The sequence below is a fragment of the Macrotis lagotis genome, chromosome 1 (genome assembly GCF_037893015.1).
Source record: "Macrotis lagotis isolate mMagLag1 chromosome 1, bilby.v1.9.chrom.fasta, whole genome shotgun sequence".
Classification (NCBI taxonomy): domain Eukaryota; kingdom Metazoa; phylum Chordata; class Mammalia; order Peramelemorphia; family Peramelidae; genus Macrotis; species Macrotis lagotis.
In genome coordinates this window covers 903,323,737-903,341,879 of record NC_133658.1, presented here as the reverse complement: position 1 = coordinate 903,341,879, position 18,143 = coordinate 903,323,737, and the positions used below count along the sequence as shown (strand labels likewise).

The following is an 18,143-nucleotide window of genomic DNA, read 5'->3' as shown; positions in this document are numbered from 1 at the left end:
TGAGGGCCCCAGGGTCACCTCCTTGAAGGGGGAGATGGTTCAGAGTCTTGGTTCTGCCTGGAGAGAGAGTCCTCTTGAGGACCTAGGTGGTGTTGGGGTTGGCCATTTCTGGAGACCCTTCCCAGAGCAGGGCTTAGGGGGTCCCAATCCCCCCAACACAGACACACAACAGTTTGCCTTCAGATGAATCCCAGGTTTAATTCTTTGTTTCTTCCTGGGCTGAGGGTAGGATGGGGAGGGACTGAGGGTTGGGGCAAATAGGGATGGGGAATGGCGGGGGTGGGAGTGGGAAATGGGAGGGAGCAGAGGTGGGGAATGGGCTCAGTTGGGTGAGGATGGGAAATGGGGTGAAGGTGGGGACTGGGGGAGAGAGGGAGGGGGAGTATAGCGGGTGAGGGTGGGGATGGGTAGAGGGGGGTGGATAGTGGGGTAGGTCCTTGTGGTCCCAGTTGCTGTGTTTTTGAGACCACACTGGCCCCACACGGAGGAGCCAGGCTGAGCCTCTAGAGGGAATCCCCAGAGGTCAGGTAGGTGGCCAGAGTGACCAGGGCTGCCGTGTAGATGCAGACCCCCAGACCAATGGCGAGCACCGCCAGCAGGAAAGCCCGCCGGGCAGATGCCCCGGCTGCCCGAACGTCACCTGCTGCCCAGGCCTTGTTAGTCTGAGGAGACAAGAGGGGAAGAGACCGTGAGCCCTGCGTCCCAGAGGCCCCCTCCCCCGTTTCCCCTCCCCCTCCTCTCCAGCACTTGCTGACCTTCTGGGCAAGAGAGAAGGCTGCGATGCCCAAAGGCCAAAAACAGCAGAGGATAGAGAAGACCGCCAGGCCCACATAATCCCGAGACAGCAGTGGGGTGAACTGGCCGACCCCCATTCCGTCGTAGTCACTGTCACTGGACCAGCAATCCTATGGAGGAAGGAGACAGAGAGGAGAGAGAGAGTGTGTGTGTGTCTGTGTGTGTCTGTGTGTGTCTGTGTGTGTCTGTGTGTGTGTGTGTCTGTGTGTGTGTCTGTGTGTGTGTCTGTGTGTCTCTGTGTGTGTGTGTCTGTGTGTGTCTGTGTCTGTGTGTTTGTGTGTGTGTCTGTGTGTCTTTGTGTGTCTGTGTCTGTGTATGCCTGTGTGTGTGTCTGTGTGCCTGTCTGTGTGTGTCTGTGTGTGTCTGTGTGTGTCTGTGTGTGTGTCTTGTGCCTGTCTGTGTGTGTCTGTGTGTGTGTCTGTGTGTGTGTCTGTGTGTCTCTGTGTGTGTGTGTCTGTGTGTGTCTGTGTGTGTGTCTGTGTGTGTGTGTGGTGGGGCCCTGCCTGGGGCGACCTTCAGCCTCAATGCCCACCCCCAGCCTGGGCAGATGCAGAGAGACTGGCAAGGCCTCCCTAACACCTGTGTGAGGCAGCAAGGAGAGCAAGACTGAAAGTCCCTCCTCCTCCAGCTTCCATTCTACTGGTGGGAGACAAAATGGATCCGAGGGGCATCTGGGAGGGGGGGTGTCATGCCAGGCCCGGCGAACCCCCCTTCAGCTGAAGGGGAGCTGCTAGGACCAAGCCTCCCTCTCCTCCCTTTCCAACCCAGGCTTTCCATGGGAGAGAGAGCCCCCCTCCCTCCCCAAAAGAGGGGAGGGGCAGAGTAGCAGAGCCAGCACGCAGCAGAGGCCCAGAGGAACAGCTGGAGACAAAACGAAAAAGAGACACGCCAAGGAGGGAGCTGGAGAGAGGCGGAAGTGGGGACAAAGCAAGGAGACTGCAGAGGGATGGAGCAGGGGCAGCCCCAGAGGGCCAGGAGGGGGCCCATGGGGCCCAGGGCAGCCGGGAGTAGGGAGACGGGCAGGGACCAGGGCCAGGACCACGGACAGGGGCCAGAGGCTGAGGGGAGCGGGGACAAAGGAGGCGGGCTGAGCCAGCCATGGCAAGCTGCAGTGAAGGGGGGGGCTCCACAGCCCCAACAAGTGGCCCTGCTTGGAGCCTGCATGGACAGGGAGCTCACTCGTCTGGGAGGCAGAGACCCCGAGGAGACAGGCCACCGAAAAAGGGTCCCAGGCACGACTACCAGGGCATGGTCTGCCCCCCCAGTTCCTACCTCTAAATCGGGGTTCTTGGGCTCGAGCAGCCCCAAGCTCACAGTGGGCAGTTGAAGCATCTCCCTGATCCTCTCCTTTTCCTTCTCTTTGAGCTTATCTTTGCTCTTCTCTTTGCGAGAGGCCCGCTTTGGTCCTGGGGTGGAGTTGGGGGGCTTAGAGCTGGGGGGCTTGGTGCTGGGGGGCTCCACGACCGGGGACCCATCTGGTGGTGGCCCAAGCAAGGGCTGGTGCAGTTCCTGGGGACTGTCCATGGTCTGTCTAGACTCCCTTGGGGAGGGGGAGAAGGGGGAGGTCCGTCAGAAGAGCAGAGACATACCTTCTCCTTGGAATCCGGCCTGGCCGGGGTCTAATCCCTGCCCCCCTCTTTGACAGGTGGGGAAATTGAGGCCCAGCAAGGGGTCAGGGTCAGAACCAGGCTTCTCCCCAGCTCTTCCCCTCCCCCATTTGCTCATCCTCCCTTCACACTAGCATTTCAGGGTTCTGGCATTCTAGGAAAGCTTACCTGCCCCCCACCCCCCTTACCCCCCAAAAGCTCCGTAGATCTCCAAGGCTGCCCACCCATCCACCCGCTCCTCTGATCCTCCGATATTCGCCCCCTCCCCCTAAACAGAGGAAGTGGGGGGATCGGAGGCAGAGCCCTGGAAGCCTGCGGCAAAGGGGTTTGGGCAACCCCCCCCCGTGCCCCCATCGCCCCCCACCCCTGCCGGGGGGATGGGCAGTGCCCCGCGCTCTCCCAGGAGCCCTCCCTCTCCCGCCGCCGCCCCCCACTCACCCGGTCCCTCCGGGACTGGGCAGCCCAGCCTCCTGAGCCTGCGGATTCAGGGTGCCCGGGGAGAGGGGGGCAAGGCCGGGAAGGACGGGCCGAGGCTGCTGCTGCGGAGCTGAGCAGACTGGTCCTGGGCTCTGGGCGCCGCGCTCTGCGCAGCTGCTCCCGCCGCCCCCGCCCGGAGCCCCAGGCGCCCAGGACCGCACTCCCCCTCCTCCCTGCACTCCCCCGCGCTACCCTGGACCTGGATGTTGGCAGCACGGCGGGGAGGGGGCCGAGCCCTGAGTGCAAGCACAGCGCCCCCGCGCCGGCCTGCCGCTGGGCCCGGACCTCCTCCCCTCAACCCCCCGACCCTCCGACCCTCCACACCCCGACCCTCCGACCCTCAACACCCCGACCCTCCTCCCCTTAACACCTCCAAACCCTCCTCCCCTTAACACCCCCCAAACCCTCCTCCCCTTAACATCCCCAAACCCTCCTCCCCTTAACATCCCCAAACCCTCCTCCCCTTAACATCCCTCAAACCCTCCTCTTAACACCCCCGACCCTCCTCCCCTCAACACCCCCAAACCCTCCTCCCCTTAACATCCCCCAAACCCTCCTCCCCTTAACATCCCCCAAACCCTCCTCCCCTTAACATCCCCCAAACCCTCCTCCCCTCAACACCCCCAAACCCTCCTCCCCTTAACATCCCCCAAACCCTCCTCCCCTCAACACCCCCGACCCTCCTCCCCTCAATACCCCCAACCCTCCTCCCCTCAACACCCCCAAACCCTCCTCCCCTTAACACCCCCAAACCCTCCTCCCCTCAACATCACCCAAACCCTCCTCCCCTCAACACCCCCAAACCCTCCTCCCCTTAACACCCCCCAAACCCTCCTCCCCTTAACATCCCCAAACCCTCCTCCCCTTAACACCCCAAACCCTCCTCCCCTCAACACCCCCAAACCCTCCTCCCCTTATCCCCAAACCCTCCTCCCCTCAATACCCCAACCCTCCTCCCCTCAACACCCCCAAACCCTCCTCCCCTTAACATCCCCCAAACCCTCCTCCCCTCAACACCCCGACCCTCCTCCCCTCAACACTCTGACCCTCCTCTCCTCAACACCCCGATCTTCCTCCCCTCAATACCCCCAAACCCTCCTCCCCTCAACATCCCCAAACCCTCCTCCCCTCAACACTCCCAAACCCTCCTCCCCTCAACACCCCCAAACCCTCCTCCCCTTAACATCCCCAAACCCTCCTCCCCTTCACATCCCCAAACCCTCCTCCCCTTAACATCCCCAAACCCTCCTCCCCTTAACATCCCCCAAACCCTCCTCCCCTTAACACTCCCGACCCTCCTCCCCTTAACATCCCCCAAACCCTCCTCCCCTTAACACCCCCGACCCTCCTCCCCTTATCCCCCAACCCTCCTCCCCTTAACATCCCCCAAACCCTCCTCCCCTCAACACCCTGACCCTCCTCCCCTCAACACCCCCAAACCCTCCTCCCCTTAACATCCCCCAAACCCTCCTCCCCTTAACACCCCCCAAACCCTCCTCCCCTTAACATCCCCAAACCCTCCTCCCCTTAACATCCCCAAACCCTCCTCCCCTCAACACCCCCAAACCCTCCTCCCCTTATCCCCCAAACCCTCCTCCCCTTAACATCCCCCAAACCCTCCTCCCCTTAACATCCCCCAAACCCTCCTCCCCTCAACACCCCCAAACCCTCCTCCCCTTAACATCCCCCAAACCCTCCTCCCCTCAACACCCCCGACCCTCCTCCCCTCAATACCCCCAAACCCTCCTCCCCTCAACACCCCCAAACCCTCCTCCCCTTAACACCCCCAAACCCTCCTCCCCTCAACATCACCCAAACCCTCCTCCCCTCAACACCCCCAAACCCTCCTCCCCTTAACACCCCCCAAACCCTCCTCCCCTTAACATCCCCAAACCCTCCTCCCCTTAACATCCCCAAACCCTCCTCCCCTTAACACTCCCGACCCTCCTCCCCTCAACACCCCCAAACCTTCCTCCCCTTAACATCCCCCAAACCCTCCTCCCCTCAACACCCCCAAACCCTCCTCCCCTTAACATCCCCCAAACCCTCCTCCCCTTAACATCCCCCAAACCCTCCTCCCCTCAACACCCCCAAACCCTCCTCCCCTTAACACCCCCCAAATCCTCCTCCCCTTAACATCCCCAAACCCTCTTCCCCTCAACACCCCCAAACCTTCCTCCCCTTAACATCCCCAAACCCTCCTCCCCTTAACACCCCCAAACCCTCCTCCCCTTAACATCCCCCAAACCCTCCTCCCCTTAACATCCCCCAAACCCTCCTCCCCTCAACACCCCCAACCCTCCTCCCCTCAACACCCCCAAACCCTCCTCCCCTTAACACCCCCAAACCCTCCTCCCCTTATTCCCCAAACCCTCCTCCCCTTAACACCCCCAAACCCTCCTCCCCTTATTCCCCAAACCCTCCTCCCCTCAACACCCCCAAACCCTCCTCCCCTTATTCCCCAAACCCTCCTCCCCTTAACATCCCCCAAACCCTCCTCCCCTCAACACCCTGACCCTCCTCCCCTCAACACCCCAAACCCTTCTCCCCTTAACATCCCCAAACCTTCCTCCCCTTATCCCCCAAACCCTCCTCCCCTTAACATCCCCCAAACCCTCCTCCCCTCAACACCCTGACCCTCCTCCCCTCAACACCCCCAAACCCTCCTCCCCTCAACACCCCCAAACCCTCCTCCCCTTAACATCCCCCAAACCCTCTTCCCCTCAACACCCTGACCCTCCTCCCCTCAACACCCTCAAACCCTCCTCCCCTTATCCCCAAACCCTCCTCCCCTCAACACCCCAACCCTCCTCCCCTCAACACCCCCAAACCCTCCTCCCCTTAACATCCCCCAAACCCTCCTCCCCTCAACACCCCCAAACCCTCCTCCCCTCAACACTCTGACCCTCCTCTCCTCAACACCCCGATCTTCCTCCCCTCAATACCCCCAAACCCTCCTCCCCTCAACATCCCCAAACCCTCCTCCCCTCAACACCCCTGACCCTCCTCCCCTTAATACCCCCAACCCTCCTCCCCTTAACATCCCCAAACCCTCCTCCCCTTAACATCCCTCAAACTCTCCTTCCCATTATACTCCAAACCTTCTTCCCTAGAATACCCCAACCCTCCTCCCCTTAATATCCCCCAAAACCTCTCCTCCCCATAACATCCCCCAACCCTCCTCCCTATACCATCCCCCAAACCTCTTCTCCCCATTATGCCCCAAACCTTCCCATTATATGTCCAAAACCTCTCCTCCCCTCTCCACCCCAAAACTCTCCATAGCACTACCAATACCTTCCCCTCCCCATAATACCCTTAAACCCTCTCTTTCCTATCACAACCCAATACCTTCTCACCATAACAATCACAACTTCTTCTCTCCCCATAACACCCCAAAACTTTCTCTTTCCCATAATAACCTCAAAACCCTTTTCTTCCCATAATACCCTAATAGCCTCTTCTCCCCATAATACCCCCCAAATCCTCTCCTCCCCTTCAAATACTCTTTCATAACCCCTCCTGGCTCTCAGCACAAGGCCCCCTCCCCTTAAATGTGCAGCCCCCCCCCCCAGAATTCTGCCCTTATCCTTGATCTCTAGGGCCAGGAGCCTCTCCAGCCTCCTTGGGTGAATCTTATCCTCCAGCACTAGAGCTGGGTCAGCCTGAAGGGGTTCAGTTTGGGGTGGGGGGGGTTCAGGGGTTGCTTTCTTTTCCTGGGGATAGGGCCTGAAGCTTTCCCCTTTCCACCATCAGATGACCTTGGTTCCAGATTCCGCTCTGCCTCTGCCTTCCTAGGGCTACCTCAGGCGATGTACCCTTTACCCCCAAAGGCCCCAATACCACGAGGCTATGGGTCTTCCTCCAACACAGCCCTGCTCCCATGGAGACATGAGGTGATCATCTTACAAATGTGGAAACCGGGGCGGCTAGGTGGTGTAGTGGAGAGAGCACCGGCCCTGAAGTCAGGAGGACCCGGGTTCAAATCCGGTCTCAGACACTTTAATAATTACCTAGCTGTGTGGCCTTGGGCAAGTCACTTAACCCCATTGCCTTGCAAAAACCTAAAAAAACCCCCAAAAACAAATGTGGAAACCAAGTCCCCTGAAGGGAAGTTTCAGGGCTATGGATATATAGTGGAAGGGGTCTTAAAGGTCATCCAGGGCAGGTCTGCTGACCCATAAAGTATCCAAGCCACAGACACACACACACACACACACACACACACACACGTGTGCAGCTCTCACACCCAGGCCCCAGCTCCAGTTGGGGTCCTCAGGCCCCTTCCAGGGGCTGCACCAAGCCCAGGGCCTGTCGTCCTCTAGGGCTCCCATCCAGTCTGCTTGCTCAGGGCAGCTCCCGGTGGACTGCGGGCTGAGGCTCCCAGGCAGCCAGTCGAGGGTCAGGAGTCACTCTGTTAGGTTCCCCTGTCACGATTAACATCCTTTGGGTTTCGATTGAATGATTTTCTGGTCTGCGAGTGGGGTCTGGGGGAGCTGCCCAGCAGGCCCATGATGAGCAGATGCTGGCCCCTTGGCCGCCGAACTGGACCCAGGGAGCCCCAGAGCTGCTTTGGGTCTGGACATTTTGGGGAGGTTCAGCCCTGTGATTTCACTGGAGCAGGGACTCCCACCGTGGATACTTTCCCTCCTAGTGCTGATCTCCAGCTCACACAGCTAGTCTGTGTCTGAGGCAGATCCTGGACGCACATCTTTGTGACTGGGAACGGGGGTCAGTTTTCTGTCTCTACCATCTTAGCACCCCCCAAATTTGGCATGTTAAGGCTAAAGGAATGGGGGGGTAAGAGGATCCAGCCCAGCCTCTCATTTACAGAAGGTGGTTGTGAGGGTTTGCTACGGGCTCTGGGGATGGGTGAAGATGGGGGGTGAGATGAGACTGCTCAGGGGAGGTTACTCCTCTCCGGGAAGGAGGAGGGCTGTTTTCTTCTCCACACTAGGAAGGGCTTCTCTGTGCCCCCCCCCCCCAGCACTGGCATCCCTTCCAGAACTGCAGGGTCTGGTTATCACCAGCCGGCACAGGATCAGGAGGTGCCAAACACACTCCATCTGCTGTCTCTCAGGGGAGAGAGGAGGCTGGGAAAACCTGGTGCTTTGTCTTGGGGGGTGGGGTGGGGCATGGGGCCAGGGGTGGGAGCTAGCCTGCTCTGGAGTGGGGAAGCCTGGAAGCTCCCACACCTCCTGAGTCTGGGGGCAGGGTGCGAGCAGGCGGGCCTTGGCTTCGTTTATTCCTTCCAGGAACTGTCTGGAGATATTGGAGATGTGCCTGGCTCTTCTTGGGGGCAGGGCAGATTCGGAGGGATGGCGAGGACAGAGTCGGCCTTCTGGTCGGAAAGGGACCCTGTTATTAAATACTTAACAACCATGCTATCACTAGGGGTCCAAGCAGGCAAGAGGGAGCCCCTGCTCGCTTCCCCTCTAGCCGGGAGCAGGGCGCGAGGCCTTGGGGGCAGTCAGAGAACAGATGGTGAGGCCTCTTCCGTGTCTTCTCCACTGACCAACAAACCACTGACATGGAGCCATTTGGCAGGACCAGGAGGCTCCTTCTGGGACCTTGGGAGCTGTGGGCTGCAGCCCCTGGGCCAGAAGCCCCACCATCCCAAAGGCGTTGGGCTCAGGACCTGGAGGGAGGTGGTGGCCAAGGGGGAACCATGGGGTTGACTTACCTGGCATCTGCTGTTCCCCGTCTCTTCCTCAGGACCCTTTTCCTTCAGCTAGGCTGGCTTGCCAGCCCCGAGATTTGGGGCAGTTGGCTGACGTCCCAGTGGGGAGAGAGGACTCCTTCTGTGCCTCCCCAGATGATGGCTGGTGGTCTAACTGCAACTCCCAGGACTCTTACGCCTAACTATCTGTGGTTAATCTGGGCTCACCTTTCCTTCTGAACCTCAGTTTCTTCCTCTGTTAAATGAGAAGATTGTACTAGATAATCTCTAAATTCCCAGTTCACAATCATGATTCCAAACTGAATTTCATTCATCCAACAATTCATGTCTTCTTACTATGATTTTATTAAGCACTTACTAAATTCCAGGAAATGGGGACACTACACCCACAGGGAGTTGGCACAGTATTTGATAAATATATATTCCTTTGAAGAGGGATGGAAATCAGGGAAGGCTTCATGGAGGAGATGGCCTTCTCCCATAAGTAACACTATTAGGCCAGATTTCCTTGGGTTCTAACTTCTATAGTCCTCTTCCTGGTTGATGGGAGAGTCGGGCGACTTTCTAGCCCTCTCTGCCTGTCACTGAAACCTCCCTTTTATGATTTCCAGTGGGGCAGAGTTTGAGGGTCATCAAAGAGGGGATGGGGGAGAAGGGACAATGAAGGTTCATGGGAAGACCTGATTTTGAGACTAAGCCAAGCAATGACTAGAGGTTGGGGAAAATCCTCATTATCTTTAGGGAAACGGATGTGTCTTTAGGGATACTTTAGGACTTGTTCAGGTTGAGCTCTGCCCTCTCTGGTCCTTCCCTCTGAGGTCAAATAGAATAGATCTCTGAGTCAAGGAACTGGCCTTTCTCTGGCATCCCGGTCCCAACATGCTCATCTCAGAAATGGGTCTGCCAGACCAAAAGTGGAGCCAAAATAGGCATTCTAACCCCTCTCTAGGTACCCTTGACCCCAGCCCCCTGCATCTTCTCACAGGTTACATCCTCAGCCTAGTCTGCAGGCTTCAGCCTCACCTTGTCCAGTGATTCATTCCCTATTGCTTTCCAATGTGTCCAACTCTGGAGCCTCCTTCGAAATCTTCAACAGATCTGACTCTTCTCTCAAGAGAGCATCCTTCAGGCCCCTTCAGTCAAACTCCTGGAAAAGTGGTCTATTCTTGCTGTTTCCAGATCCTCTCCTCCCCTCAACTCTTTCCCATCTGGCTTCTCACTTCCCACTTCATCACTCAGCTGAAACTGCTCTTTCCAAAGTTACCCACAAACCCCAGAGCTGATGATCTTTTCTCAGTCTTCATTGACCCTTTTGCAGCTTCTGACACAACACTCTCCTTTCGAGGCTTTTGGGACCCAGATCTTTCTTGGTCCTTTGACCATTGCTCAGCTTCCTCATCACCCTCAAGATAAAGGGGTGCTCCCTCTGTACCACCCTCCCCCTTGGTGGCCCAATCAGCTCCCATGGGCTCAGTGATCATCCCTTTGCATCCCTATCCCCATCATCTCAATAGTCAGGCCTCACCACTCTCCTGAGCTCCAGTTCCATATCATCTGAATGCGCATCATCATCTCAAGCTCAATATGTCCAAAACAACTCATTGCCTTTCCCCAAGACCACATTCCCCTCCCTTTCTCTGTTGAGGATGCCACTGTCCTTTCCACTTTACCAGGTTTGCCAGCTCAAGTTGGCCTCTTTTCAATATCCTCTCTCATCATCTACCACTCTTACCCATTCTAACTCCAGGATAGCTTTCTTTTTTAAAAAAAATTATTTATTTTTCCAATTATATGCAAAACAGTTTTCAGCATTCATTTTTTTTTGTTTTTTTAGTTTATTTTTTGCAAGGCAAATGGGGTTAAGTGGCTTGCCCAAGGCCACACGATTAGGTAATTATTAAGTGTCTGAGACCAGATTTGAACCCAGGTACTACTGACTCCAGGGCCGGTACTTTATCCACTACAACACCTAGCCGCCCCTTCAGCATTCATTTTTGTAAAATGTTTTCCCTTCCACCCTTTCCTCTGCCTTCCCTAAAATAGAAAGTAATTTGATATAGATTATACATGCACAACATATTTTCTTTTTGTAAGGCAATGGGGTTAAGTGACTTGCCCAAGGTCACACAGCTAGGTAATTAGTAAGTGTCTGAGACCAGATTTGAACCCAGGTACTCCTGACTGTAGGGTCACCTGGCTGCCCCGCAAAACATATTTTCAATGCCATCCTTGGTGGGTTCCCTTTTTTACTTCCTCCTTTACTTGTGCTATTGCAAGTTGGACTCCCTGCTGCTAGGCCAGCCTCCTTGATCCATCCTCAATGGAGCCACCAAAATCATCTTCCACTGGTCTTTCTCTTTCTTTCCTCTGCTTAGAAACCTTCAAGGGTTCTTTATTGCACCTCTGCACTGGATGGGGAAGCCTAATGGAATCGGAACTCAGAACCGATTGCTAAATTTTTAGAATGAATACTTCTACCTCAGACAACTGCAAGGGCTTTAAATCTAAGCTAAACCTGAGTTTGGTGTATTTATTGTTTGGTTGTCTAGACATGACAGTGATGGAAGAAATGCCAATAATTCAAATTCAACTTAGAAGTGTGTCCTGCTGCATATTTTCCTAGAGAGTTGGTTAACTATTTTTTTTTAGGTTTTTGCAAGGCAAATCTGGTTAAGTGGCTTGCCCAAGGCCACACAGCTAGGTAATTATTAAGTGTCTGAGACTGGATTTGAACTCAGGTACTCCTGATTCCAGGGCTGGTGCTTTATCCACTACGCCACCTAGCCGCCCCTTGGTTTTTAACTATTTACCAGAACATTCCTATCTCTTAGTTAAAATACAAATTCAGAGAATTTAGAGTTGGAAGAGGCATCAGAAACCAGTGGATCTAACCCAGATCAGAAAGCAAAAACCATTATAACATATTCAATCACTTTTCAGTCATGTTAGATGCTATGGAATTCCGAGAAACTGAAGCGATTTTGCCATTTCCTTCTCCAGTTCATTTTACAGATTAATAAACCAAATCAAGTTGACTTGCTTAGGTAGGAAATATCTGGGGTCGGCCAGATGCAGGTCTTCCTGAGTCCAGGTCCAGTGCTCTATGCACTGTGGCCACACCTAGCTGCCTTCCCCTCGTAACTTGGCTGTTGTTCTTTGATGTGGGCCTGCCATGTTGAACGGTCCTTGCCAGCGTCTCCCATGTCTCAAAACTGATTCCAAAGTTCTTCAGGACCCAACTTCCTAACAATTAGAACTATCCAGAAGTGAAAGAAGCTGCCTTGAGAGGCGGTTGGATTCTACCTTAGACTCTGGATGACTAATGGTCAAGTATGTTATGATGGCAGATCATAGCAACACGTGATGCTCAAGGAAGTTCATGAAGATCGTGTATCAGTTCCAGAGTGTCCTGATTTCTCTTTTGTTCACCTCCTTGTGAGTGCTTGCCTTCTGTGAGTTCTCCATAAAGTAGTCTTTTAAGTAAGGGAATGTTTGGCATTTGAACAACATGGCCAGCCCATTGGAGTTGCGTTCTCTGCAGTAGAATTTGGATGTTTGGCGGTTCATTTGGAGGAATGACCTCAGTGTCTGGTACCTTATCCTGCAGGGGATCTTCAGAATCTTCCTAAGAATTCAGATGGAAATGATTCAGTTTCCTGGCATGGTAGCCTGTCCATGTTTCACAGGTCTACAACAATGAGGTCAGCACAAGGCTCTTCAGGCCTTCAGTTTGGAAGGCAGCCTACCAAACTTTCCTTCCCACACATGCTTTCAGAGCCTCCCAAACCGTGGGTTAGCTCTGGCAATGTGTGTGTCAACTTCAGCATCTATGTGGACATCCCTGGAAAGCACAGTCAAGGTAAGCAAATGAACCACAGCCTTGAAAATCTCTCCATTGGCTGTAACCAATGTTTCCACATATGGATGGTGGAGAATCTGTGTTTTCTTGGTGTTAAATGTTGGGCCAAAATTAGCACAAGCGGTAGATACAAATATAAATTTGTACTCTGCTTTATCTCAGCCTTAGCTTTGATGCACAGTCATCATGGACCAACTTTCCCTCCACTTCAGTCTTGGTTTGTATCAAGCCTTTTCCATTTGAAGTTTCCTAACACTGTTCATCCTTGTTGAAGGTGTCTGATAACATTGTTGAAAACATCATGCTAAAAAACATAGGAGCAAGCACACAACCCTGCTTCACTCTACTGGTGACTGGGAAAGCTCCAGAGTATGGTCCATTATCTAGAACCCGGGCAGGCATGGCATCATGGAACTGATGTACAATCCTCATGAACTTCCTTGGACATCCCATGTTGCCATGATCTTCCATTATAACATACTTGACCCTTAGTCATCCAGTGTCTGAGGTAGAATCTGCCACCTCTGAAGGAGGCTTTTATAATTCCTGGATAATTTTAATTTGTAGGAAATTGATCCTGACAAGTCAACTTGTTCCACTCTTTTGCAACTTCATCTCTAGTTGAGGCAGCTCAAGGATGAAGAGTCTTGAACCAAGAGTCAAGAAGACCTGAGTTCAAATCTGTCCTTAGATCCTGGTTTGGTGGTCCTGAGCGAGCACACTAACTTCGACTTCAGTTTTCTCAACTGTAAAATGGGGTTGAGGTAAAGGCTGTTATCATCCCTACTGTACAGTAAATATCCAATAGTGAAATAAGTTGCCCTGAGAGCTGGTGGATCCTACCTCAGACCCTGAATGGCTGATGGTCAAGTATGTTATAATGGATCTTCCCGGTGTGCCTGTCCCACCATAGGCCCATAAATGCATATTGCCTCCCTTCCTTTCACCCTAGACAATTCTCCAATCCCTTTGTTACCAGACACGTAGAATTCACAGACTATGTCCAGTCTGCCTTTCCACCCTGGATTCCCCTTATTCTTTCTGGCCAAATTGGCTCATTCGCCATCCCCAGGGAGGGCTCTTCCATCTTCTCACTTTATCCCTCTTGCCTGGAATGCATTCTTTCTTCACCTCTACCTGCCTGATGCCCAAACTTGTTTCAAACTTGTTTAACTGATATTTTTTATTGATATTTTATTTGATATATTTTAAAAATTTTTTACATCACCAAAATTTCCCCTAGTATCATTCCTGTGCCTCTTTCAGAGAGCCACTTCATGTACCATTTTCCTTTTCATATGAAAAAGGACATGTATCTACCATTGAGGCACCTGGCTGTTCTCCACTGGCTCCCAAGGCAGGTGTAGCTTGAAGTTACTCCAGGTGTCCTATCCGAGTTGGCCACCAGGGGGCACCTGAAGCCCAGAACCATGAACCAGAGTCATTGTGCATGAGTGGGTCCCCACCAAGTGGAAATCAGCCCCCGGCAAACTGGGCAAGCTCAAGCCCCAGCTGTCCCCCTGCTCCGCTTGCCTGGAGCCCTGCCTGGTCCCTGGGTTCCTCCAGATTTCAATGTCATTCTTGGGGAGTCTGTCTAGCCAAAAGCAATGGGTGTTTCTAACCCAAACAAAGATCGGCACTAAGAAATGGCTCTAGCCCCCATAGGCAGGGTCTCTTCCTCTCTCCTTCACCGCAGCATCAACTTGAAGGGATTATTCAGCTCCTATGTAGATGACAGGACTTTGCATAATCAAGCTGAAGAGAGAAAATCACGCAGCAGCAGATCTGAAGTCAGGATTCCCCCCACCCCTGTTGGTTTTAACATTGATGGAAAAGGAGAAGCAAGTCACCTTAGACCCATTTCAGACCTAGGTGATTCTGAGTCAAATAATCTCCATCTGTTAGCCAGCAAAGTGGAAGAATTACCTCCTCTGGAATCACATTAACCCATTACCTTCTTTTGATTTTGTTTTGGTTTTTTGTTTGGGTTAATGGGGTTAAGTGACTTGCCCATGGTCACACAGCTGGGTAAGTAGTAAGTGTCTGAGGCAGGATTTGAGCTCAGGTCCTCCTGACTCCAGCTCTATGCACAGCTCTATCTAGCTACTACCTTCTTGAGCTACTCCATCTCCTAGCTGTCACTTCTTTTTCTGACAGGTGCCTCTTCTTCCTCCCTTATTTGCTGACTTTTGGACCTCTTGTTCTCCAGGCCAAGCATCATGAGCTGTTTTATTTTTTTTTTTAGGTTTTTCCAAGGCAAATGGGGTTAAGTGGCTTGCCCAAGGCCACACAGCTAGGTAATTATTAAGTGTCTGAGACCAGATTTGAACCCAGGTACTCCTGACTCCAGGGCCGGTGCTTTATCCGCTGTGCAAAGTCAAGATTACAGTTTGAGGGGCAGCTAGGTGGTACAGTGGATAGGGCACTGGCCCTGGAGTCAGAAGTACCTGAGTTCAAATCTGGTCTCAGACACTTAATAATTACCTAGTTGTGTGGCCTGGGGCAAGCCACTTAACCCCATTTACCTTGCAAAAACATTAAAAAAAAATTACAGTTTGACTGTGGCAGCTCAGACCAATAGGAGCCACAGTGCCCTACCACAGGTCATAGGTGGTGCATAAATAGTCCATATGAACATTTGGGGTGGATTCCCTAGATTGACATATTTCTGAGCTGCTGCAATTCTTCTGTGTTCATAGAGTACAGCTCTTCTGATGAAGGCCCACCAGGCTGGGTTTTCCTGTGCCAGGGTCTCCCAGGATGCACAATCAATTACAAAGTTCTTAAGAGAGACCTTCAGGGTGTTCTGGTATCACTTTTTTTTTTTTAGATTTTTCAAGGCAATGGGGTTAAGTGGCTTGCCCCAGGCCACATGACTAGGTAATTATTAAGTGTCTGAGGTTGGACTGGTATCACTTTTTCCGATCCTCCAGGGAGTGCTTGCCCGTGTGAGTTCTCCATAAAATATATGTTTTTTTGGCACACATACCTTTGGCATTCGAACAGTCTGAACAGCCCATTGGAGTTGTATTCTCTGCAGTAGAGGGAGGTGTACCAGATTTTGTATTGTCTCTGAGTGTGCACATATTCCATGTACTGATGGTAAATGGAACCATCTCTGAAGACATTTTTGTACATTCTGTGTGTGTGTGTGTGTGTGTGTGTATGTTTGTGTGTGTATCCCCATCTGCCTCAGTAATCAGATCAGGGTTAAGTAAGCAGACAACTCTTAGGGCACCTTTTCTAGCCCCTTCCCCAAAACAAGTGAGTAATGTGATCCTTAAAAGGCTACTCAGACACCCAGGGACTGCTGAATCCCCCTGCCAGTGTGTCCACACCTGCTGTTGCATCACTTGCCTATTGCCACAGGACTTTGAGATAACAATGGTGATATAGTATGGGTGATTCGTATATAAGTTAGATTTAAATGGCTCAGAGTTGCACAAAGTTGTCATTCTCATTCTTTCTTCCAGAGACATCATAGTCCAGTGGCAGGACAGAGTCAAGACAATTGGTGATGGGTTCTAGATACAGGGTATGTCCTTGGCATCTTTGATATCAAACCAAGCTCTTAGCATTCCACAGAGCCTGTGTTGGCTACCTTTGTGGCTGTTGGAACAAATTGTTCTTGTTCACTTATCCCCATTCCACTGGAAGCCATCTTTACACACTTGGGGTAGACACCACCAATAGGATTGAGACCCCTTAGTTACCCACAATCTGGTTTAACCCATATGCCAAAACAATTGACGGCATGTGGCCACTGTGCATGCTGCAACTTCTTGGAGGCACAGATGAGAGGTAGGTGGATCAAGAGCACCAATGTTGGAAAGCAGCCCTTACACCAGAGTTACTTGTCTTCTCTAAACATCCTCAATCCCAAGATATTGTAGGAGAAGACAACAGGTATAGGTTGAAATAAGTTGCTTCAGACAGAGTTTACAAACCCATCTCTTATTTCTCCATCCACACTTAGGGAATCACTTCTTTATATCTCTATCTAAACTATCTGACTATCCATCCACATCTACCGATCCATCCATCCTTTGGGTTGGAGGTACTGATGATGGAGTCTGAGGATCAAGGTTTGAAAATCTAGTTCTGTGTGACTGGGGAAATCGATGACTCACTCTGGGTCTTGTTTTTCTGATCTGTAAAATGTACGGGTTGGGACTAGACCACAGAATTAGGAGAATCTCAGGACTGAGATCATCTCTACCAGTGCAGGAAATCTCCTATATCAGCAACAGGAAACATCCGGCCCTCAGGGAGTCTAAGGTCCCAGAAATCATTTGGCCTGGCACTGCTATGTCAACTGCAGTCAGGACTCAAAATTCAATAAATCTAGGAGCTTTTAAGGGGTGAATTAATTGGTTGACCAAATATAGCAGGTTAATTTCTAAGTAGATAATTTTGTATGGCCTGTGATTGAGGTTATAAATATCCAATGGCCCTTGGAAGAAAAAATACTCCCTACCTCTGTCCTATATGATGGTCCTGATGAGTGGCCATCCAATCTTTATTTGAAGACTTCTGATAAGGGATAATTCAGTGTTCCCAGAGGCAGTCCATTACACTTTTGGATAGCTCTAAATATTAGTAAGTTTAAAAAAAATTCAATCCTTCATTTACCTCTCCTCAGCATCTTTCCGGTACCAACCACTGTGGTATAATGGCAAGCGTGCCCATTTCTGAGTTAGGTGAACTGAGTAAAAAGCCCACCTTTGACACTACCTTTATGAATTTTGCCAAATCACTTCACTTCTCTGGGCCTCAGTTTCTCTATCTGAGGTTCTTTCAAGCTCTGAAGCTAGCATTCCTTTTTTTGTTTTGCAAGGCAATGGGGTTAAGTGACTTGCCCAAGGCCACACAGCTAGGTCATTATTGTCTGAGGTCGGATTTGAACTTGGGTCCCCCTGACTCCAGGGTCAGTGCTCTATCCACTGCACCACCTAGCTAACCCTGCTAGTATCCCTTCTAAGTTTAATTCCCCCTTTCTTTTGTTAGTTCCTCAAAAACTACACCCCTCCTCCACTTTACTGTGTCTCTCTTTACCCAGGCTAAAATAATAGGACCAGTTCCTCTTTGTATGACAAGGTTTCCAGTGTCTTCTGCATTCTGGACAGTCTTAAGCTTGTCAACATCCTTCTAACATGTGGAGTCCAGAACCACAGTCTTGTAGCTCAAAAATCCCCAACAAAATACTGTCATGTGATGCCAGGAGAGATCACACTTATCATCAACATGTTTCCAGTTGGCCACAGCATGGGAAAAGGTTTTTTGGCTGTTCTATGTCTTTGGAGCAGATCTGGACAGACAGAACATAATCAGGTCAGATGGAGCTTTACTCTCAGTATTCATTAGCTTAGAAGATATCCTGGAAACAATGGGGAATCATGAGCTCCCAAACATCCACCCCAATCTGTAGTGATGTTAATGGGAACAGGATTCTTAACAATAATTATAGGTTATATACTCAGGAAAGTATGTTGGCTCTTCAGGTCCACAACCTAGAAGGAGGCTGTGCTCCTTCATTTTTGAAAGCTCTGCCATCAGAATCAGTCAGACTGGAACAAGAGAAGTTTTGTTGACAGTAAATGGACAGACTGCTTCCTGCTCAGTATTAGACCTATGGGACTCTTCAGAGACTATCTTTATGAATTATGAGAGTACTGTCCCATTTTTATGATTGGAAAGATGCTCCTTCCAACATATGACTTGTTTG

General features: G+C 51.7%; 1 protein-coding gene across 1 annotated transcript; it reads right to left on the bottom strand.

Moving 5' to 3' along the window:
* Positions 1 to 220: 220 nt before the first annotated feature.
* Positions 221 to 2,969, bottom strand: TMEM91 (transmembrane protein 91). Its single transcript, XM_074192614.1, has 4 exons — positions 2,841 to 2,969; positions 2,068 to 2,335; positions 756 to 905; positions 221 to 662 (listed from the first exon to the last, which is right to left on the bottom strand). Exons 2-4 carry the CDS (start codon positions 2,317 to 2,319, stop codon positions 504 to 506), a joined length of 561 nt encoding a protein of 186 aa, XP_074048715.1. The 5' UTR covers positions 2,320 to 2,335; positions 2,841 to 2,969; the 3' UTR covers positions 221 to 503.
* Between the last annotated feature and the right edge of the window lie 15,174 nt (positions 2,970 to 18,143).

Excerpts from the sequence above, each read along its gene's own strand:
- TMEM91 (XM_074192614.1), bottom strand. The coding sequence starts at position 2,319 with ATGGACAGTCCCCAGGAACTGCACCAGCCCTTGCTTGGGCCACCACCA. Across the intron at positions 906-2,067 it reads CCAAGAACCCCGATTTAGAG|GATTGCTGGTCCAGTGACAG; the intron begins GTAGGAACTGGG and ends CTTCCTCCATAG. Across the intron at positions 663-755 it reads CCTTCTCTCTTGCCCAGAAG|ACTAACAAGGCCTGGGCAGC; the intron begins GTCAGCAAGTGC and ends TTGTCTCCTCAG.